Raw genomic sequence first — 23,744 nt, 5'->3', positions numbered from 1 at the left:
AATCAGGAGACAGTAGTGTGAGCTCTTCACCATAAAATGCCCTTGTCTTTGGATACATACAATCCTAATGTAAAAATGTTATATTCATCATCGTAATGTGAGGATGTGCACATGAAATATTTTGTAAATATCTAATCAAAATTGTTAGCCATGTTTTCCTGAAAGCTATTTTTTTAGGCAGTCTGATTTGGCAATGTCAGTATTCTTGAATGTCTGAACAATTTGATAGATATTTCAATAGAACAAAAATATTCTTCAACAAAAGAGCTGCAGCAAAGCTAACACACAGATGTGAAATCCAGTAGAATCACAAAAATACATACACCCACATCACAGGCAATCAGCTACCATGCCGCCGTTAACCGCAGCCTGACTGCATTACATGTATATGTGCATGAGTGAGGCTTTGCTGAATTACGGCAGATAATTTCAAATTTAGTTCGGGAAACTTGACACTCAAGTTCATTTTGTTTCATCGGAGTTTGTAGTACAGCCAGATGCTTCTGATATGTAGGATTTCATTTTGAAATGGTTAAAATTATGGTCTTTTGATCAAAGTAATTATATTTTAGGGAAATACACTGTGCGCTGAGTTGGATGAATTTCAGATGAAAGAAAAAATAAGCCAAGTCAAAATCAGTGATCCAGCACAGAAAAAGTCAGACTGGTCACCGGAGATTGGACACTGAACATTTACAGATATTGCTATGCTATGCTGAGGTTTTCACAAATTTACACTCCGTGTATATAAATGAATGGATATAAACCTATCACTGAGAATTGTAAATGATGTGCGATATTACTTACTTCCTCTGAGTAGTGATCTGATGGAAGCGGTGGGTAGTCACACTGTTCTATCTTCTTACAAAGGGAGTAAAGGTTCATTTTATCGCCATAGAAGGGGCTTTGTAGGGCTGCCATCTGAAACAGAGACATAAGGACATAAGGAGACATAAGGACATAAGGACTATCATGAAAGAAAGAAAATAAATAAACAAATCAGTGGTGGCCCAAAGTGTATTTTCCCGACATCTTATTAATGCGTAGGTGGAATTGTACGCAAAATTCATAGTTCATCAAGTAAGAAAAGAATCTTAAAACAAAGCTAACAGTTCAATAGAATTTAACTTGAAATTATATCACATTCCATATTTAAGAATTCCATATAATTCTTTCCCAATATATATCCCAATAAGCCTGATAATGAAACTTTTAATCTAATTTTAATTTAAACTTTGAGTTCAAGGAAAATGTAATTAAGAAATTTCAGAGTCTACCAGTGTAAATGAGTGTCTTAATATGCTATGTCAAGCCATATTTGATCATTAAAACATTTAGTCAATCGTCCATATATAAAAGAGTATTCCTAGTATCTCTTAAGAAACTAAATATTTACAAATATTTCTGTTCATTTCTAGTTTAATGTTGGGACATTTTTAACATGGGTATAAAGTTTGTAGCATAAGCTGGTTCAGCGCAGAGTAGAAGGCGTTTTGAGCACCCCAACTTCAACTGCTTCATTTTCTATTGCACAGTAGTGTTAAATCACTGTGTAATAGAGACATGACAACCACAGTATTCACTGTACAATGGTCAGTGTATGATGCACTGTGTAGAGTATTTCATTTAAAATATCTACTTTAATTCAAAATAAGGATAAGGGTAATGTCAGGCTCGATGATAGTAACATAATTTCAAAGAATAATCCATTTCCTTTAAATTTGTTCGCCCATTACGTGGCTCTGTGGCTCATGCAAGAGTTCGAGCTCAAGGGAAGAAGAATGAGAGTCATGAGGTGAGCTACACAAATACCAGACTTTGCTAGAGCAATGAAAAAACGACATCCTCTGGACCCCAGATGCAAGCCAAAGAGAGGGGAAAACAGATGTGGACGGTAACAGCATGAAGACCATAAGGAGACTTTTACTACTTTTTGGAAATAGGTAAAGAATTTCTATAGCCTTATAATAGAAAATTATGCCATTACTATTTCTGCATTTTTGTTTAATAGTTAGATGATCAAAAAGAGGAAAGAAGGGCTGTCATAAAGTTAAATACAGGCTTTGACAGTCCTATAGGTGAACTGGAGATAAATGCATTGTGATCAAATTAATTATGAAGTAGATGGGTTAGGGTTATGCATACAAAATAGTTTTTGCAGAATTGTTTCTCACATCTATTTAATGGTATCAATCTTAAACATAATTAATAAATTAGAGAATAGAGTAAGATGAGTACAGAATTATTTGATATTGTTCAAATTTATTGAGCAAGGCCTATAATGGAGAAATAAGGCTCAATCTGCTGATAAAAAGGCACACACTAATGGAAATACAGCACATTTCAGAAAATGGACTATTGTAGCAAATAGGCTATCTCTAGAGTCTCAAGAATGCTGTGGACTTTGAAAATATTGACCTCATTCAAACTATGTATTAATCAAAGAATTTTGCACTATTTTAGACGATCTGGATGGGAAAATGAAATGTAGAGGTTTGGTGCATGGCACCATGTCAAACTATGGGCAGGATGTATGGAATATTCTGGCATCTAACAGTAGAGGACATAGGCAAAAACTATATTTCCCATTCACGAATACACCAATGGAGAATTCACAATATTCAATCAGTCTGCTGTGTATGTTTCTCAAAGATGGGAGGAAGCCAGACTACCCTTGAAAAACCTCAAGCATGAAAACCAGAGGCTGGGATTGAACCCATGATCTCAGAAGTGTGAGACGGGCAAACAAGCCACTAACGGAATGTTCCATCATATTGATTCATCCCACCGACTACTTGCTGTAAAGGTTCATTTTAATGACATGGAAAAGAAAAATTTCCCTCTCAGTGTCTGCCTTTTGATTCTGTATAACAGAGTGCATGTTTGTGTGTAAATTCTGGCGAGTGTTTACCCAAAATATACACTTCAAAGTAAGTAAGACAAAAAGAGGAGGTTGAAACAGACGCACAGGATGATGTGGTGGTGGTGGGGTGAGGGGCAAGTCTGCCAGCAAAAGACACCATGAGGCAAAGGGTTAAACAAGACCAACGTATTTTCATGCATCTCCTACTTTTGACAGATGAAAAATGTCAACTGTCCTGATTTTATTTGGGAGTTTTTGCACTATTCATCTGCTTCATTAGTGTCTGCTGCTCCTAGCCCCTGACAGCTGCTGGCCCCCTGCACTCACGCGCACACGCACAGACGCATAAAAATGCGTCCCATATAAACACATACTCATTTTTTCTGTGTCATTGCAATGGGTTAGATGATTGACTCACTGTCTGACCTCTGAGCCCCTGGTGTGCACGTGTGTTTGTGTGTGTATGCGCACGTGTGTGTGCGTGTGTATGTATGTGAAAATGAGTGAGTGAGAAAAAGAAAATGGGCATGGTTCATTGATATTCAAGAGATTCAATGTGGACGCATGCCTGCTGTCTAAAAAGAGTGTGAGTTGTTGGTCGTAGAACATAGACAGACACACAAAGAGAATCAGTCCTGTTTCGGTAGGTCTGGTTGTGTTCTCAATAGTTGTGGCAAGTCCGGGGAATGCTCATTCTACTTTAATTATCACTAAATATATTGTTTCATGTTTCTGTCTAAGGCTCTAAGCAGTTGTGTAAGACTTTAAGCTTCTCCAGCTAGCAAACCTTGTCCACGTTAACATGACGAACTGTCATCATCACGCTAATTTCAAATAAAATCTATTATATTAACTACATGTGCATGTGTTACAATTTTTTTGTCTATATACAGTAAACCTGGCCCTACTTTTGCCATTCCACTCATACATGGACACACACAATCTGTCCAAGTGAAGATAGCATGACTTTTTTATGTTCACAGTGGTCCTTCATGTTTCTGTATGATGACATATTCATCAAGGATTGGAGCGCAAGTGTCTGAGGACCGTCATTAAAAATAAACCTACCTCACTGGAGCCATGATCTCCCCAACTTTGACACATTAATAACAAAAGAAACAGTAGGGGTTACAACGGAAACAGCCTGATTAATTGTAGGTACAAGAATAGGCTCTGCCAGTGAGAATCGCTTTGAAGATACATATTTTGTATATTGGTGTGACAGGTTTTTCATAATTTCAGGATATGATGGGAGCCATTCTACAATTGGAGAAAATATTGATGAAAATGTTCAAGAATAATCGACAGCATAGAAACAAATGCCTCAAAAATTACTTTTAAATTTTATATCACTTTGTCTATATATGTATATATATGTGTATATACATGTGTGTATGTATGTATATATACATATATATATACACATATATAAATATATATACATACATATACATATATACATATATTAATATATATACACATACATATACATATATATACACATATACATATATATATATATATATATATATATATATATATATATATATATATATATATATATATATATATATATATATATATATATATATATATATATATATATATATATACACACATATATACACATATACATAAATATACACATACATACATATACATATACACATACATACATACATATATATACATATACATACACACACATAGAAACACACATACAGATTACATGTTTAAAGGGGGCTTACATTTTCCCTTTTAAAAAGTCCACAATCAAAAACACAGACTTAGCCATGGGGCAGCTCATCACATGTAAAGGGCAGTTGCGGAGAACCAAGGATGTGAGGCCTCATAAAACCAACATCAATATGTGGTAGTGGGGGTGTAATGAGACACAGATTCATTTAAAAGCGATTCATGGCCAAGTTCCTTACATGAAGAAGAACCATCTTGTTTTCTGCTAAAATAATGCATACACTTGTATGAAATTCGGATGTACCAAAATGCAACATAGTTATTTTTGCACTTATTACACTACTATTAATATATGGTATTTGCTCCCGTGGAAGGAGTGGAGAATGTTGAGAGATAGCTTTCTCCAAACGATGTCATGCACACTTTGCCTCTAGTTTCCTAGTTACATTGGCAGTCAACCCTACGACTACTCTTACCACAAAAAAGGCGTTAGGCCGAGGGGCATATGGCAAGGTCAAAAGACGTAATGAGGTTGGACACAAGGAGAAAGGGATCAAACAGAATGGGAGATGAAGATAGACGCTGACACAATGACCAGGTATTGACAGACCCTTCCTTCGCACTCTATTCATACCACAGGCACAAAAATTGGGGAGAAAAAAAAAAAAGGAAAAAAAACACAGGCACTCTAAAATGGAGCTGTTGCACATGTGGGCACGCTGACAAACAGACACACACGCAAGCCCCTACCATGTTCAGAGCGAAATCAATGAGTACCAATGGGATCATGCTTGGATGTCTCTGTGAATTTCTTATGCCTGAAGGTTAAGTGAGGAAAAAGGAAGCACACAGAGGGAATGGAACAGAGGGAGAAGAATACATCACTGAGGAATGGAGGAGAGAAGATCTCCACACATTGCAGATGCGCTATGGGCACCGACAATTTGGACAGCAAGGGATATTCTTCAAATAGCATATTATGCATGGCATAGTGTAGAAGGCTTGAGTAACAATAGAGCACTGAAATCTGTATCTCTACAGGTTTCTTGTACGGCACCTGGTGGATGGAAATTTCTCTGCTATTGTAATACTTGGTCTTCTTTCTAAAATGACCAAATTGTTAATTTATCTTTTCATTCTATGAGCTGCATTTCCCTAATTTTACCTACGACAACTTGATCTAGAAGAGTTTTATTGTAGTTCGTAGAAAAACAGTAAATGAACATGTTTGCATATTTGGCTACAGTTTACCTCGTAGAGCAGGCATCCTAGCGACCAGATGTCCGATTTGAAGTTGTATCCGTTTTCATGTATCCTCTCGGGTGACATGTAGTATGGAGTACCCACTAGATGACGGAATGGGACAGAGAGAGATGGAAATGGAAAAAGAGAACAAGAGGAACAGTGATTATTACTATTTGCGTAGCTTGCCGCAATGCCGCCGATTATAAACTTTGTGACGTACGCTCAAGAAGTAAAGGAAAGCAGACAAGAAATTAAATTGTGTTTTCAACCATAACAAGTTCAGAGGTTGGAACACGCAAGGTATTTTAACCAAGAGTGCGAGTGAGGCCAACTACAGGGAGCCATTAAAGTATATAGCCTCTATTAATTATTAGTCAGCACAAGTAAGATGATATTTAAAGGTGGCACATTACCACACACGCCCATAAAGTGCATACGATTGTTAAAACATGACAAAGTTGTATACGCATACACAGCAGTCACGAAATATACATAAATCAGTTTTGATTAGTGGCCTCGGTAATGATCTGAAACAGCAGCTATTGAAGACGCCCCAGGAGCATTGACAGAGTCTTAAAAGCAGGCCCATTTCTGGGTCTGTTTTTGAAACTCAAGAATCCCAAACTACCATAGCGACTGGCAGCTTTCCAGAGAATCAGACCTTCACCCAACAGGAACCACAGCTTTACATCATGACTATAAGACACTGCAGGTTGCTTTTTAGATTTGCTGCATTTTTAACGGTGTTTAAATGGCTGCTTTTTCATTTGCTTTCTGTTTTGTTGGGATTTCCCATGTTAAAGTCTACCAAGCAAATCCGCCAGCAGTTTTAAATTACAGTAATCACATATGGTTGGCCATTTTACTAACAGGGGTAACAGATTTATATGGCAAGGAATTGACATAATCCACATTATAACCTTCAAAAGCATCAGCTATTTAAAATATGTTAATTTTTAACCAATATAACCAGTTGTTGATTAAAACTGTGTATACTGTGTGGAATGGTGTACTTATGATGAACAATTTTAGTTATTTCTATTACTTTTTTAATAAATGTTAATTTTCTTAAATGTTGACAAGAATTTCCCCTGGTCTATGTTGTTACAAAGATGTCAATTTATATTGTGGTTCATTTTCAGGTGAATAGATAATTCCAGTTAAGAATGCAACATGCACAATGGCGACCGTGTTTAAAAGAGACCAGAGAGAAAAAGGTTGTCCTTTAAATTAAGTACATAATGACAGCCAAAATGGATGTGCATTATTAGCTTTTGCGAAATGCAATTAAAGCAATATTAAAAATGAACACCTATCCTTTGGCGTCTTCATTGTCCGAACACTCAAACAAAAATAACATAAAAGGTTTTTTAATGTCAAACTAGGTTAAAAAGATATTGTAGTTTGATGTAAAGCTTGGAAGTGTGATATGCATATTATAGCGTGTATATTACCAAATGACTATAAATTCAGCTAGGAGAGCATTTAACATGTAAAATAAAATAATGATCACAATATTCACAATTAGTAGTAAGAAATGGGAGTTGAAATAAAATCTTTCCGTTTGGTGCGGTATAATTGGGCTGGGAAAACAATGTTTTTTTTTCTTTTTCTTTTATTTAAATAATGAAGTGCTACCTGTCATTAAAAAAAATCTTTGTCGAGGCAGTGGGGAAGCCAACATGAAGAGGAATAAACAGGATTGGAAATTGGTCATAAGACTGGTTTTCCAGCATGTGAACAATGTGTGTGTGGTCTCATGGTAGACACTGAACAAGCTCCCTTAACATTTATTATTAGCTGATTAAAAAGAAAAAGCTTCTCTTATGCTAATAGTTGCACAAAAAGGCAACCGGTCTAGGTTGGGGTTCTTTCAGCATGCTTAATTAGGGGAACATTACTTATTCATCGAAATAAAACGAAAGTCATTTTGGGTGGGATTGATTTCTTATTTTCAGATGACTTTGACTTGACTGTATTTTGTGCTAAACAATCAAAGATGTGTAGAAGGTAAAAAGTGAATTATATTTACTTCTGACGGCTTAACAGATTTAGCAATACAAAGATATTTATTTACTAAGGGATTGTCAAGTTTGCTGCTTAGAATATGTAACCCAATGGAAATATTGCCATACGATTTGAAGTTTGAAAAGATGATGTGATTGTCAAAAGTATGAAAAAGAATCCAAGGATTGATACTGAAATGTTGTATCTTGATGGGATACTTTGATTGTAAAAGTATTATTAATCCACCAATCTGGAAGCTGCTGCATTTAGATATATTACAGGTCACCATACCTTTGGGAAACTTGATGACTGCTTTTGATACTAAGCGCTTCAGGGCTTACCTTTTTAATTAATTTTGTTTGTTTTTTAAAAAGATTAACTTAGTATCGGAAATGTTAGTGTATTTTTGTGTATCGATGTAGAGCTACACATTTTAGTAGCATGACAACAGGATTTTGGGAGAAACATTCAAATTAAAAACATCATTTCAGACTGTCTAACTGTAGCCTCAGTATTGACTTAGTGTGTCAATTTATGTAATCCTTTCTCTGTAATTTCCCATTTGTCACAGTTTGCATCATTACCGCCATCCCTATTAAAGGTGTTACAAGTATTTTATATTACTAATTAATGGTTAGTGTTTTGTTCTGTTAATGACTACATCAGCTTTTTGGGGTTGTACATTCTGGGTCTTTCGTCACACTTTCACTGTCAAACAGCCCGATTCTTTCAAAACTGGACACATTGTACCATTCTTTCTTATGGCATCTTGGCTATATGCACCTATATAGAGGTGATATCTTTAGCCTGAGCCCATAACCCGACCCAACCTAAAGGTTGAGGTCTGAAATGTCAATCATTACTTCGCGTTCGGGTCGGTCTCTCTCGCTGACGGTTTTTAAAATAAATAAATGTTCATAAAACTGTATACTAAAACGATGGGTGGTTACTAAACTAAGGGATACGTGTTATAAAAGAAATAATTTGGAATTTAGGATAAAACAGAGAAAGCGCTTTGATGTCATTGCAATTGGAGGCGGAGCCCCAGAGGAAAAGTGAATTTTGAAAAACTTCAAATATATTGTTGAATATGATAAAGAAATTTGTGTTGGCTTCGCTGAATGTAGTCAATGTGGTGCTTTGCTCTCATACGAGAGAAAAAGGATTGGAACCTTGACGCTGAGCAGGCATATAAACAGTTGAAATTGTCAAATCATCAATATTATCATAAAAAAAAGATGGCTTGGCATCACTTTTATACTCAACTGCATTCCATCAAGTCACCCCATGTCTTTTTATATGGTATGCTACAGTTATATGAAAAAAAGAGTACAAAATAAATACAAGACAGACATCTGTAATTTAAAATAATGTCCGCAGTTATCACAAGAAATAAGGAATCACCGTCCTGTTGTTTTCTGCCTCTTATTTTGTTGTAAAACAAAGAGTATTAATTTGAGTTATTTACTTTCTGCCATTGCAAATATAGTGGGTGGAATGGCCTCTAAGACATGTTAGGATCTGTCGATGATTAATTTGAAGACGTGGATGAAAAAAACAAATTTTAAAACGCATGTAATTTATTTGACTATTTTCATCATATATGACTTAAATAATGATTAGGATTAGGTTGACCACCCTGGGAATAGGAGTGCCTGTCCCTTGGTCAGCCTAAAGAGGGTGCTCTGGACTTAACATTTAATGAGCAATTGTAGACATTTTCACAGCAAGCATGAGAATCACACTTTTTTCCAGACTGTGGGCTGTTGCTGCTGCTGTTGCAAAGGGGGCCGGGAATAGCATGCTGTGTGTCATAATAACAGTTTGACATTGGAAAGTGAGAGAGTGTGAATGACAGTCCAATATGTTCACATATTCCAATCGACTTAATTGAAACAGCAATGAGACTGCAAGAAAGATATTGGAAAGCTCCATGGACATCTCTGCAGGCCAAATTGTAACCAGTACACCCAATTCAAATCCTATGCAACGACTCATTTGAAAAAAAAATGGCTAAACAATTAACATAATTTCATACTAACTCAAATAAGTCCATTCCCTCAATTTTTTTTTGATCAGTCTCAGTTCCATTGTGCTTAGCTAATCAATATAAATCAGCGTGTCATATAGTACTTTTTAGTCAATTAATTGTGATAAATAGGAGTCACTAAAGCTGCTTAAAATTTATAAGTGGCAGGATACTGTTTCAAACACTTGAATATCTTTGAAGTGAGGAGGAGGCATATGTGGGTCTTTCTGTGTTAAATCCCTCGTCTATTTGAAAGTGAAACAAATGTCTGGGTCTATCGCATTCACAATTAATTATCATTCAATCTTCCCAATCGGACATTGGCTTCACTCCGAAAGATTCACGGAACATGGCTCAGAGTCATTCGACAACCCACTTATCACAGAAGAATATAATTGAGCATGTGGTTCCATCCTGTCAATTTGTCCCCGGTTTAGCCCCCTTTTATGTCCAATGTTAAACAAGGCCAACAGCCTAATTACAATACTTTCTCAAATCTTCAAAGAAAAATAGAGCCTTATCGCATTTTATTTCCTATGGCAAACAGGCTTCTATTTAACACTAACAGTAAGTTTGATTGTTAAGTTTGCCAGCCTGTTTTACAGCACATAGTCCCTATCTAGGCTATGTGTCAAACGGCTGCGCTTTGTATCCGTTTGTTCAAGGTTTAAAGGGCAGTGCAATAGGAAGTGACTAACTGGCCAATGAAATTGTATGCACACATTTGTGTAGGCAGCATAGCCAAATGACACATGGCTTTACTCTCACAATGGCTAATGAAGTGATTACACGAGGCTGCAATGTGATAGTGTCGGTAGCCATTTAGGTGCACAAACATGTGTATACCTTTCAAATACAAGAAGTGAGAGAATGCTTTGTATTACCAAGAGAGTGTGCAGCCGTGGTTTTGGAGCTGAAGAATCGCCCCAGTCCGAGATCTCCTAGCTTCACTACACCTGTAGCTGTGATGAATACATTTGCTGGCTTGATATCTGACGGCGAAAGAATTAGAGTTAGATAATTTCCCTTAATGATTCTGAAAGAAATTCTGGTCAGTTCGTTGCTTTCAATCTCATATACTTCAAAATGAAGGTCTACAGTTACATGTAGTCTATATAGCATTGGGGAATCAAGGCTACCTACCTCTGTGCATAACTCTCCGGGAGTGCATATGCTCAAGTGCGCTGCAAAGCTGAACAAAGTACTTCCACACAGTTCTTTCAGGGATAAGCCTCCTCTGTTTCTTAAAGTGCTGCAAGAACAGCGAAAACACAGAGAAAAAAATATTTTACATTAGACGCAATAGAAACTTAAAACAGCATCAAAAATATGTTGGTGTTTTGCAATATAGTACTGTTACAAGGACTGGTCGAGAGATGATGCAGTGCCATGTTCAATCCCCCATTCTAGGGTTCTGTATTTTAATGGGACCCAGATAGATTTCCCTAATTCAGTTCTTTTCATAACTGAGCCTCTTCTCATTTTCACTCTGGTCTTCAATAGAAAGCACATGCAGTCTCAGGAACAAAGAGAGGAAATGTAAGTACTTTCATACCACCCCCTCCCCTTCTGGCACGCAATTCCTTTGTTAGTAACTGCTTAAGGTGGCACACTGTAAAAAGTTTTTTTTTTTTTTTTAGGTTTATTTAGGAGGGCGGAGTTGATCGGAATCATCAAGGATGTGGTCCCATATTAAAAGCTTGAAATACCAGACACTAAGCTTTAAGTAAAAACATGGCTCAACTGTAGTTCTGCTCCAAGATCGTGAGTATACAAAGAGTGCAGTTGAATTAAGGGGTTCTTTAACAGTATAATTATAAGCAAGTGTGTATGTAAATACTTTTTGCAATAATGCAACAAATATTAGCACATATCGTGTGCTCATAGTAGAGGACTAGGAAGCATTGTTTGCAGATATCGCCCAATTTCATTGCTATTTGGACTGACGAGCGAAGAGGCAGTGTGATCCTGTTAACTGTGTAGTTATTTTTTCCCCCAATTGAATTCCAAGTTGAATTGTTCCACAAACAGAAGGTTTTGATCCAATGGTTCTTCCCCTAAGATCCCTAAAAGCCGTATGATGAGGCAGGAAGTCTTGATGATACTCCTTGGTTTAAACTGGCCAAATCAAGTATACAGCAAAAAAATACGGACTTTAAATGTACACATCTATTTGCTGCGGTTTAATACAGTACATTTGTTGCATTACTAGTTCCTGCCTGTGTTATCAATGTAGTATAATGTAAAAACAATAATAATAAAATAAAACAAATGTTTTGTGGGAGACTCTAAAAATCCTATTAATATATGCAGTTTTAGTTGGAGCTTAAGCACTCGAGAAATAAAAGAAAAACCGATGGGTGAATTATAAAAATGAACAGCACAAATGTACAATAAAAGAAAAAATGTGGGATAACAGAGGTTGATGGAAAGAAGGATGGATAAACCTGGCCTATATCCCAACAAAGCCTCACTAAGGAGCCATTCTTCCCTTGCCCTCCTATTTCCATATCAGAGAACTGTTTGATGTCAATGGGGGAGCACATAGATGCCCACCACCACCCTATCCATCACATCTTTAACTGCAAACACTGCACATTCATATTTTGGAAGTGCGTACAAGTCTTGCCATTTCATTTCATTTTAATTCTGGGATAAATAGATTTTGGATATTGTAAAAGGAATGTTATGGAAATAAAAATGAATGATTAAAAAAAGTATACATTCAGTTTCAGACTCCAAGTAAAGATTAAAAATGTTATAACTAGTGTGTGACGTGGCATTCTGAAGAACAATGCAACTTTAACCTAAACATTACTTATTTTGTTGATGATCAATGGTACAAAAAAGCCAACAATATTCTTTGTCTTGGGCATTCTAGGGGAGAAACACGTGTTAAAAGGTTTTACTCTTATTTAACAAGTAATTATAGTAGAGTTTTGCTTATTCATGTTACGTTGCTAGTACAGGGCTGAAGTACTTGTATAACCACGATTGGATAAAAAATATATATATATATATGATATAATAATACTCAATAATTCTCTTAAAAGCCTACATACTAACCAGCTGGTTTTCCCACCTAATCATGACCAACCTGTCAGTGTGCAAATGCACTGTAGTGTGGCTACTATACGTAAAACATTCACTGCTAACAGGGGCCAACATGTGTGATAAAATACTTGCTTTAGAGAAAATTATACATTCTCATACCGTCGGTAAAGGATCTGTTGGCATGGTAGGATGTGTGTGTATAAGATCGTTTTGCCAGCCACATTTATTCTCTTGTAAAGCTAACCCTCACTTCTCCTAATTTGTTCTGTTAAAACTGTACATTAGTGAAGCTGCTGAGTATGAACGCAAACAGCTTGTCAAATTGTGCTGATACAATGCTGCAACATCATTTATGCATGGGAGAAGACCAGGCTTTATACACACACAAACAACACGAATTTGCAATACTAGCAGGAACCATAAAAACCCAGGATTTGGTCTTTAAGATGAAAAACAACGAAAACCACAGGATCAACCGCTACTACTTTATAATTACATTCTTTTTTCTGGTCAAATTTTTCTCTAAGCATAAAACACAAATAGCTCGTTCCAGTACTAGGGTCACAAACAATAGATACCAGATTCAGATTTCCCTAATTTGCCATATCTTAATGCATTATATTGGAAGGATTCTTCTAAGAATCAATGAAGCTCCATTTTGATGTGTTCCAAGGTTTATTCCAGGCTTAGACAATATATTGTATAAACAGGCTCCAGCACCCCTCGGTGCCCTTGTGAGAATTAGAGGTATGGAAAATGAATGAATGAACCTCACATTGAGTGAGCAGTGAGTCTGATATTTGGTTTTTGGTTACATTATGATTCAGTTTGACTCACTGTCCAGGTAGCCAAATTTCCAATGCCTGCACAACCACAGACCTCCTGCGCCTGTTTCTTAAGTTATACAAGACCACATGTCTGAGATGCTGTTTCCAAGCCAACATTCCTTTAATCTCAATAGGGAGGCGATATGGCGTCGAGCTGGCACTCAATTTCAGACATTATCCTTTGAGATTCTATGCATCTATGCAGTCCAATTTGTAGCAATGAATACAAGTACGTAAAAATTAACACTCAAGTCATTAAAAATCTCGGTTTTGTGTGTGTGTAAATTGCGGCACGATGGGGTGAGGATATAAAATAAGTCATTCATTCCAAAGATATGCATGGTAGGCTGATTGGACAGTCTAAATTGCCCCTAGGTACGAGTGTGAGTGTAAGTGTGAATGGTTGTTTGTCTCCTGATGCCCTGCAATTAATTGGCTGGCCACCAATTCAGGGTGTCCGTCGCCTCTAGCCCATAGTCAGCTGGGATAAGCTCCAGCACCTTTTGCAACCCTAGTGAGGATAAAGCAGTTCAGAAAATGAGATGAGATGAATTAGTTTTGATTATTATTCAACTTTTCAACATCTCTTTGCACATCAAGTCAGGAGTGACAGTTTTTAGGCCTTCCAGATTGAAAGTTGGTGGCTCTTTGGTAATCTGAACAGTCACAGTGCGCAAAATTCCGATTCCTGCCAGACAGAAACAAACCACATGCAGGAAGGTGGTGGTTTCATATCTGATGAGGACAAGACGGTTCTCAATCTGAATAGCTCAAATGCGATTTGAGTGTCCGTGACATCACTCCATGAGACGGAAGACTGAGTGCAGCAAAGAGTGCTAATGGAGCACACTGAAGAGAGAAGAAGAAACGCGTACCCTTTTTATTCTTTGGGGAGCATGTATCAAAACAAGATGAGAAAGTAAAAGAAATTACTCAACCCATTCTATCAATTCATTGAACAAAGTAGGAATCTGTAAGTTTAATGTGGACCTGAATGTACATTTACATACGTTCCTTTGTCGAACTTGAACTCATGATCACTTCCAATTGACTAATCAGATCCTGTGAACTAAATTTTCCGAATGAAAGTGCATTTGTCCGCCTCCCCCGCCTTGTAAATGTATGCATCAAAATTTGGTAGAGTGAGCTAAAGCTCCATTTCCAAAAACATCTAATTTAATTAAACATGCAATTTTACATCATCTTCTAAAACTGCCTGACAAAGAATATTATGATAATGTATATGTATCTAAAAAGTATACATGCATTGCTTTTGCGGAAGCACTCTAACTTTGTGCACTCGTGTGTTTGATGTAAATACATAAAAATAGGAGATTAAATGTTAGTGTCTTTCTATCTCATGTTTACGGTCTAGAATAAAAATTAAATTATTTTCCTGTTCTAGTGGTGGTTCAAGCTAGAATGAAAAACTATCAAAAAAATATTTGGTAAATGATTCCATCAGTATCCCTGTATACTGTATGCTGCTGTCAAGAATTGTTTGTTTTCTTGTGTTCCCTTTACATCGTGTACTGAAGCTTTAGTAAGTCACGTACCTTGATCATACGCGAGAGGTCTCCGGCATCAGCTAGCTCCAACACTATGTTTAGCTCATTGTCCTCAATAAAAGATGCATGATACTTTATCACATTTGGATGATTCAGTTGCTGTGGGAGGAAGAAAATATACAACAAGAAAATCAAATAAAAGTAGTATTAAGTGTTTTCTTTCATTCAAACTTAGATGACTGTGGCAAAAATCATCTTTACTATAATATTCCCATAAGATTAAACTGTTCTTGTTGGCAAAGAGTCTATCCAATTTTTGATATCAATATAAAACTATTTTATATTCATTAGCAACATTTGTTATTGTGTTGAACTAAGTTTTCTTCAACGAAAATGAACTGGCATCTTAGATGGAACCTCTCCTAAGCATTCCCTTCCTATCAGCCTCCCTTTCACTCTTCTCATTTTGCTTAAGAAAATCATGAGTGAGAAAGTGCCGCATTTTTGAAATTATATCCCAAGGGTGGCAGCTGTGTTGTGTTTTGGCTGCAACATGTTTTGTTCAGTCCCCCATACAGCTCAAAACCCTCCCAGAGAGGCTTGCAGAGAGTATTGTCTGTCTGATACTACTTGCCTAGAGGATTCTGCTCCATTTGTTGTCTTGGTGCTCCACCTCAGAGATGGAGTCTGTGTAGTTTAACCACCTATTTTTTGTTAAAATTGCTGTTATTGGCCTTATTCTCTTGTGTAAGGTGTAGTTGTGACAATGTAAATCACAACTGACAAGACAGAATCATTAGTTTGTGTGCCAATAGAACATGCAATTTAACCAATAAATGATAGGATAAGACAGGAAATCCAGGCCCTATTCACCTGCGCCCTGCCATTGCCAACGATAGTGGTCCAATCATTTAAACTTAAAAAATGTGAAAAAAATACTAATTTAGCATGTAATAACTTTTGATTTGAATACCCATGGGCTTCTAATGCTGCACCTTCACAAAATGGGTAATTAAATGTCTTTACAGATATCTTGAGTGTTAGAATTTTGAACAGTGCTCTTAAAAAATACACTGTAATCATTGATATCGTTGATAAGGGTGGGTATGGCGTTCCAACACCAATTTAATTTACGGATCTGAAGTTTACAATCGAAAATGTGAAAACTTCCAATACATGAACCATATTTGAAGCATATGTTATATGTTGAAATGACTCCACAAGTGATTCCCTGCTGACTTGTCTGGTTCCTGTCTGCAAAATATGGAATAGATTTTTCTGAAAAAAGCCCTATCTGGGCTGTTTGGAAAAAGATTTCCAGAGTTTGAAGCCAGATGATGAGATTTTTCCTGTAAACTAGATTTGCAGTTTTTCTGACTACCTTTTCTGACCATGGAAAGAGAACTTTGGTATTGAAATAGTATTGGTATCAAAATATGTCCAGATTCAAATATCGGGACGAGAAATGGATTTTGAGTTGATAACTGGAATATTAGGCTCCGTTTCATTTGCAAAGGCTTTTTAGGAAAATCTGAATGAAAAAAAAACTCATCTGCATAACCATTTGGAACAGAGTGTATTGAAGAAAACATTGATTGAATATTAAGTGGAGGTTGTTATAAAAGACTGCTTTGATTTGATAAAAGTCTGAGGTTGCACAGTGGACATCCAATTAGAAATAAAACAGTTGCATACATGCAGTATTTGTAATCCATATTTTATACACATGAACCAATGAAACGGTTATGTCCTCAAGTGTGACAAAGCTGGGTGACATCTCACAACAACTGTGATGACAGCAACGCGTGCGATTCCACATGCACGCACACACACACTAACACACGCACACACCGAGGCACACAACCTTACACGGCTGACAGGCTGACATGGCTGGCAGTCAGAAAAACAAGCCAGGCTTAGCTCAGGCTGCGATTCTTTACTGTTGGTTGGTCAATAAGGCAAGTACAACATTGCGGTTGTAAACAAAGTTCTATGTATCTAGAGCAAAATGAAGGAAGGTACCACGAGGGACATGAAAAAGAACTAAGTTGAGACCGCAGAGAAGGGCAATTTAAATGTAGTTCAAACAGATATTACAGGGAACGGTACATATCGATGCTGGAGACTAGTATCCATGTGGCATGGGGGGTGGAGGGGGTGGTGTCGGGGGTTTTCTGATGTGACTAGACAGAGCAGTGTGACACACATCCTCCACGTGGTTTCTCTTTCTGCATTGTGATTAAAGAAATGTTCATGCTCTGAATGATGCATAAAAAAAGGGAAAGGAGGGTTCCACACAGTACACTGCACGCTCTGTCCATCTCTGCATCCCTGCATCATTCTCCTCAGTCGTCCTCCCTTTTACCTTCCCCATGTCTCCATCTTAACCCTTGCCCCCACCGCCACTGCCTTGTCCTCTCCCTTGTCACCCCCTCTCTCCCCGCCCGCCTTGTCCACTCCCTTGCCAGATGTATATTTGGCTCAGCACGTCAGTTCTACAAGTCTTCACAGTGTAGCACAGCGAGAGAACGATGACAAGCCCGCCCAATCCATTCCTCTGCCATAATAACATTAACCTCAGGCAAAAGATACAGAAAAGTGTTGAGCAATAGTCTCACGCAGATGTTGATGTTAATGGTGGATGGAAGTCTGGTGCAAAACAACAATCATTTATTAGGAAATATCAGCTAGAGCTTTGACTGATTATGTAATTACGCACGCAGCCAGCGACCCACCAGTGTGTGGAGTTAACGATGATAATTAGCTGTATATTCTTTGAGGCAATGATTCCTCTGAAAGGCAGAAAATGATACCTAGGAATGCTCTTTGACAACATAACATGACCTACAATTTGATAATATATTAGCATTTTCTTGTTGATATAAATAAATAAAATAGTAGATGTGGCTTATGGTCTGAAAATGATAGTAATAGTTTTTCATTAATGTTTTTATTCATCTGTAATTTTATCGAAATATATGCAAAAGGAGCACACAGATGGGATTGCATGCACTTTGAGACAGATTGATACTTATTGAGGACAAAAGAACTGTGAATAAGAAGTAGGATCTTCAAGTTGAAAGTGGTATGTCAGAGCAGGCCTATACGGATGAAGAAGCAGGCACAAATACAGACAGACAAACAAACAAATAGGCAGACCAATGAAAGGCAGTGACTAAGAGTAGTGTGTGCGCTTCTGTATGTGTCTCCATGCATGGGTGCATGGAAACATGCACAAAAATGTGTGTCATTCCAGTCGGTCCATGCCAGTGTGCTTCTCATTATTTTGATTTGGCTCCCTGTCTAGAGGGGGGCATACGGCAAAATGGCTGTCTCTCTCATACTCAGCCTTTTATTATAAGGCGTGTAGCGAAAGGCCAGGCAGAACTTCTGTGTTCACTTGAATGAGCTTAGAGAGAGAAGGAAAAACAAAAAGCTCAAGGCGAAAGGTAAATGAAGTGGTGAAACTGAGAAGGGGGGTTGAGACCTACAGATTGGGGAAACATTCCAAATGGGAAAAGATTGATGAATGTAACAGTAAGCAGAGAAGAGATAGAAGAAAAATCGTAAGAGGAAATAAATAGGGGGCATGGTACTAGTCACCCATCTAAGTGTGACTGTGCACCCTGCTGTGACCACTTGTAGAATGTTAGAGATACAAAGCGAGGTTATCCCTGATGTCTTGTGTCATTATGTCAAACATCACCCGCTCAGTTATATACTGTATCTCTCTTGGAAAGCGGCGTCTGCATCAGTTTCCTTGTCTTAGATCAGCCCCTGGAGCTACAATGGAGTGTTTAGAGTGGCACAAACTAATCGAATTAGTTTCTTTTTTTTTATTTACTGTATATGTGAGAACGCCTACAAGTACAATTCGCCTGCAGTGATTATACGAGCATACACGAAGACGAGTACATGTATATGTGAAGGCAAAACATAATCTGGATGCACCGAGGAAGGAAAGAGATGAAGAATGCCCTCCAATGTTTTTAAAAGCATTTCAAAATTATTATTAAGTCTATTAATTGAGTTGTGGTCTTGTCTCTGTATAAATAAACGGTTACAGAAGTAACAAGTTTACTCAAAAACAGAAAACAAGATTACATGTTCTTTTCAGGACTAAAAAAAGTCCCCCTTTCCTTTGAATATGCTATTTGGTGTACAAATATTCTAAGAAACAAAACACAACCAGTACCCTCAAATGCCACACATTCACAAAATTCTTGTGCTGCAATGCCTCCACCATGGCACCAAAAAGAAAAAGAGTGCGAGTACACAAAACACATGAATTTCCCTCTTCTACAGTTGCTTACCTTAAGGAGATCAATCTCTTTGATGCAATCCTGCCGAGCTTTGGCATCCATCAAGTCAAATATCTATAAGGTGATCAAAAGGGGAATTGGGAAGAAACTGAGAGTGAGAGATAGAGTATTAAACTATTCGAACAAATCTATTGTGGAGAGGGTTCCAGAGCAAATGGCATACAAAGAATATAGGAAATGTGGTTCCTGTTTTATGACAGGTGGCATTTCATTGACTGTAATGTTTCAAACCTGTTGGACTGTGCTCTATAATTGTACATCCATATACAAAGTTTGACTGAGTGAGTAAAAATTGAACCATGACAACATATCCTCTAGCCCAGGGGTCTCCAAACTATTCCACAAGGGTCGCAGTGAGTGTAGTTTTGTTTCTGCAGATCCAGCATGGACTATTTAACCAATGAGATTTTTCAAACAAGTACCACCTCAATGTAAACAACGGATTACAGTTTTGGATTTCAGATTGGTTAAAATGTATCCTCTTCATTAGTTGCAATGAAATCATGCACCCACTGCGCCCCTCGGTAATTGGACAGGCATGATTTAGTCAAACTGTTCCACTTCTAACATTTAAAAAATAAAAAATTAACAACCTATATTTTCTTGAAACATTTGGAAAAAAAAGTGTGCGTCTGTTACATGTTAGGAAAGTGAATAACAAAATATTTCTTACCTGGACTTTCTTCAGGGCAACAGATGTGTTGTCTAATAGATATCTAGCCCGGTACACCTCACTGAATTGTCCCCGGCCTATTTTCTTCTCAATTTGGAAGTTAGCAAGTGAATTATGGCCCATGTCAGGTTGTAGAGGTTTCTGGACAACAAAACAAATAAACGAAAGACACTTTTTAGATGAGTTCAGAGGTGTAACTGAGGCACTTGTTAGTTTATTATCGTACAACAGAGCAGTCATGTGGTGCGTCATTCCCTACAGAATGCATTGCAGAGAAAGCAATCGATTAATCATCAATGTTCATGATGACTTTGTAGCCAACGTTGCCTTTTTGATAGTAGGCTGATATAAATACATGCAGCACGGCTTTTAATAATTAGTTTGGGTTGGCGACCTCTGCTCTGGACAAACAGCTTGGCAGGTAAAAACAAAAAAATAGTTTGAAGCTAAGAAGGAATCTTTAAAACATTTTCCAAAAAAAAAATTCAAAAAAAGAAATCTGAATCTGTCAGTTGATGGGACCAAGTGGCTATTTCTGTGTGACTCTGACAGCTACCATAACACAGATCCCCAATATGGATTAATCACTATATAGTCGGTAAAACACCATGGCCAGGGCTGCCTAAACTTTCCATTTGGATTGATAAATATAATATCTGTAGGGAGGTGTGAAAAATATGTACATCATACACGGACGTTTAGACAGTATACACTGATGGGGATAGAGGAACTGACAGAGAGAGGGAAAGAGGGAGAGAGGGAGAGAAGAGGACAAGAGGGCATTGCTTTCATTCGCTGCGTGGTAGCTTGACAAATGTTAGCATGAGCCTCTAAAGCGCTGTGACAACCGCCTGCTGAGAGCACAGTCTTGCTAATGTGTCCTGGCATGTCAGCCCCGTAATCACACATTTACATATGCAATGACCTACATTTGCATGTCAGATCGCACACTGTCCGGCATGATTAACAGTGGGCACCTCCCCGTGTGGAGTCGCCTTGGGTGGCAGCAGAGGCCGTGCGAGGGCGGAAGAGAGGGCTGGAGGGAGGGCGCCTTTTTTGGCAGCCGAGGGGCCAGGCTGCCAGGCAGGATTATGTCAACCAGCGGCCTCGGCATTAGACACTTCATTAGAGCTAATCTGTTTAGCAGTGGGCAGTGAATGTAAACTTCACAGGCCATTTGCGGCACCTCTTCGCCCCCTGGCCTGGCCTTCAAAGGCCAGCCAGGCCACAGCTGACTGACAGTCCGTCTCATCTGCCGCACATGGGTGTCACACAATCAGGAGCTTCCAGATTAAACAAGGGCCAGATAGAAACATACTCACACATAAGGAGAGGTCAGACAGGAATGAACCTGAATGATGCTGGGGTGACTTAAGAGAACATGGAGGGGTATGATCAGACCATACGTTAAATATTGTAAATATAAATTCCATTTATCAATTAGTAATTCAGTTTTACATCAAATCCGTAAGCAACCACAAAGAAACTAGCCATGACCGATAGTCATGTTTATATCACAGGTGTCAAACTAATTTCAAAAATGCCCAAGTTAGTGGAAGTTTTTCTTCCAACCAAAGGACACATTTACAGCAATCTGATCTCCTGCAAGTATAATCAGTGGATTGAATTTAGGTGCTGCTGTTTTCCAGCAAAAAAAAAAAAGCCATTGAATAAACTGTCTGAGCTGGACTGGTTGGAACAAAAACCAGAACTCTGAAGTCTTTTTGGTGAATTGGTCTGACACCACTTCATTGGATACAGACCAGTAACACTTTTTAAAATTGGAATATTGGTCACTATGCACGGCCAAGTAAATACCAAGAAACAGGAATATTTTTATATTAAGGCTTTAAAAAAACAAACTGAAAATGTCTCCTGAATTTCTTTTTTTTTTTTAAATAAATGGCCACCAATAAGGGTGTCATTTTTTTTAATGGAATCAACATAGTGACACAAAAAAAGTTAAATTTGTGCCAGCTATGCTTACGTGTACTAGTGATATTCTGATTGGTGATGGAGATAAGGTCAGGATATTAAGTGGCAACTTGGCAAGACAAAGTGGATAATATTTGTGAGGGGCAGTATGTCTAGGGTATAAAGGTGACAACAACTGCTATGAGCATCTCAGTGGGAGAGAGAGAAAAGAAAGAGCGAGAGAGAGAGACAGAATTTATCAGACCAAGTGTGATACTGGCTGACCAATGATGACGCCATTTCCAAACACAGCTGACAAGACACATGGAGGCTTGATGGGGGAGGTAGCAAAGGGAGACAAGCAGCAGAGGGGGAGAGGGTTTGATGTGACAGCTAGGCAGTGCCAACGGCTGCCACAGAAAGGCCAACAGCAGCACAGAGGAAAGACCGGCGGAAATTGACACTTCAAGTACATCAGCCCCATCCAGGCCAATTTTGAAAGTGCGCTGGCCAACTGCCCAAGTGAATTATATAAATAAATAAAAAACTAAAATTTGAAGTTTTGGGTTTATCGAGAATACATTTGCACACTTTCAAAAACAAATCTGGTTGTGGAAAATATGTATGTTAATTTATAAATGTATGAATTAATATACTTTTGTTTTTAATTACCGACTTCATGGCTATAATTATCTGAATAGTAGATTGACGCCATCACTGTCTCTTCATTACAAGGAAGCTCAATCCAGTCAGCAGGGGCCCCTTGAAATACTACACATTTTGATTCCACTTGCACCTAGACACGTCACTCCTGATGATCCCGAGTTGCCTTATACTGGCATCCATCTATACATTTTTGCTTGTTTATTGCTTCCTCTTAGGAAAGCTGAGACTCTTGAACAGAATGATACATTCACAAAAACATTACAAATACACTGCATTCAATTCCTGTTAGCCCAAAAGTATGATCCGATGCAAGCTTCGTAAAACATGTTAAGTACAATTACAACCTTTATTCTTTTCACCATTTGACACACTAAAACATACACATCTTAAAATACTGTCGGTTTAAATATAGATTAACATGCATGTAGACTCCAAAAGAGACAGTGAGGAATAGAGGAAGAGACAGTGACTGGCAGGCAGAAGGTCTCACACCCACTCTTGCCTATCACTCGCCCCCTTGAGCAGGGCACCATGCAATATTCATCCTCAGTCAGTACACCAACCAGGCAGCCAAAACGCCATGATTTAGCCCAAAGGTGCTTCTCATTTCGTCTCTCAATCCGCTGCAAAACCACACAACTCCACCAACACTACTAGGCTCACGCTTACAGACGGATGCGTCTGTCAAACTGTGGAACAACGATCAAAATCATATCGGAATAAGGGTGCAGTAGTGGAAGGTTACTCAACCTCACTACTCACATGAAGAGCAACTACACCATTAAAAATGCACATCTTACCAGCTTCATCTCGTTTACCTTATGCATATGCATCACACCTCTGGGACACAGAAAAAGGACTTACTATATATTGCAAGCAATACAGAATATCCTTCATTGCATAGATTTCTTCAGGAGAATCAACACCCCCACCTCCTTGTC

General features: G+C 37.9%; 1 protein-coding gene across 1 annotated transcript in view; it reads right to left on the bottom strand.

The window, feature by feature from the left end:
* Positions 1 to 23,744, bottom strand: part of nek7 (NIMA-related kinase 7) — a 44,066-nt gene that overhangs the window by 4,829 nt on the left and 15,493 nt on the right. Inside the window, exons 3-9 of the mRNA XM_077717538.1 lie at positions 20,224 to 20,364; positions 19,542 to 19,604; positions 15,277 to 15,387; positions 10,983 to 11,091; positions 10,724 to 10,831; positions 5,810 to 5,904; positions 808 to 921 (exon numbers count right to left, since the gene is read on the bottom strand). Coding sequence (XP_077573664.1) covers positions 808 to 921; positions 5,810 to 5,904; positions 10,724 to 10,831; positions 10,983 to 11,091; positions 15,277 to 15,387; positions 19,542 to 19,604; positions 20,224 to 20,364 — 741 coding nt within the window. The remainder of the gene's footprint in view (positions 1 to 807; positions 922 to 5,809; positions 5,905 to 10,723; positions 10,832 to 10,982; positions 11,092 to 15,276; positions 15,388 to 19,541; positions 19,605 to 20,223; positions 20,365 to 23,744) is intronic.

The sequence above is a fragment of the Stigmatopora nigra genome, chromosome 5 (genome assembly GCF_051989575.1).
Source record: "Stigmatopora nigra isolate UIUO_SnigA chromosome 5, RoL_Snig_1.1, whole genome shotgun sequence".
Classification (NCBI taxonomy): Eukaryota; Metazoa; Chordata; class Actinopteri; order Syngnathiformes; family Syngnathidae; genus Stigmatopora; species Stigmatopora nigra.
Note: the sequence above shows the minus strand (reverse complement) of the source record. Positions and strands in the feature narration are given on the sequence as shown.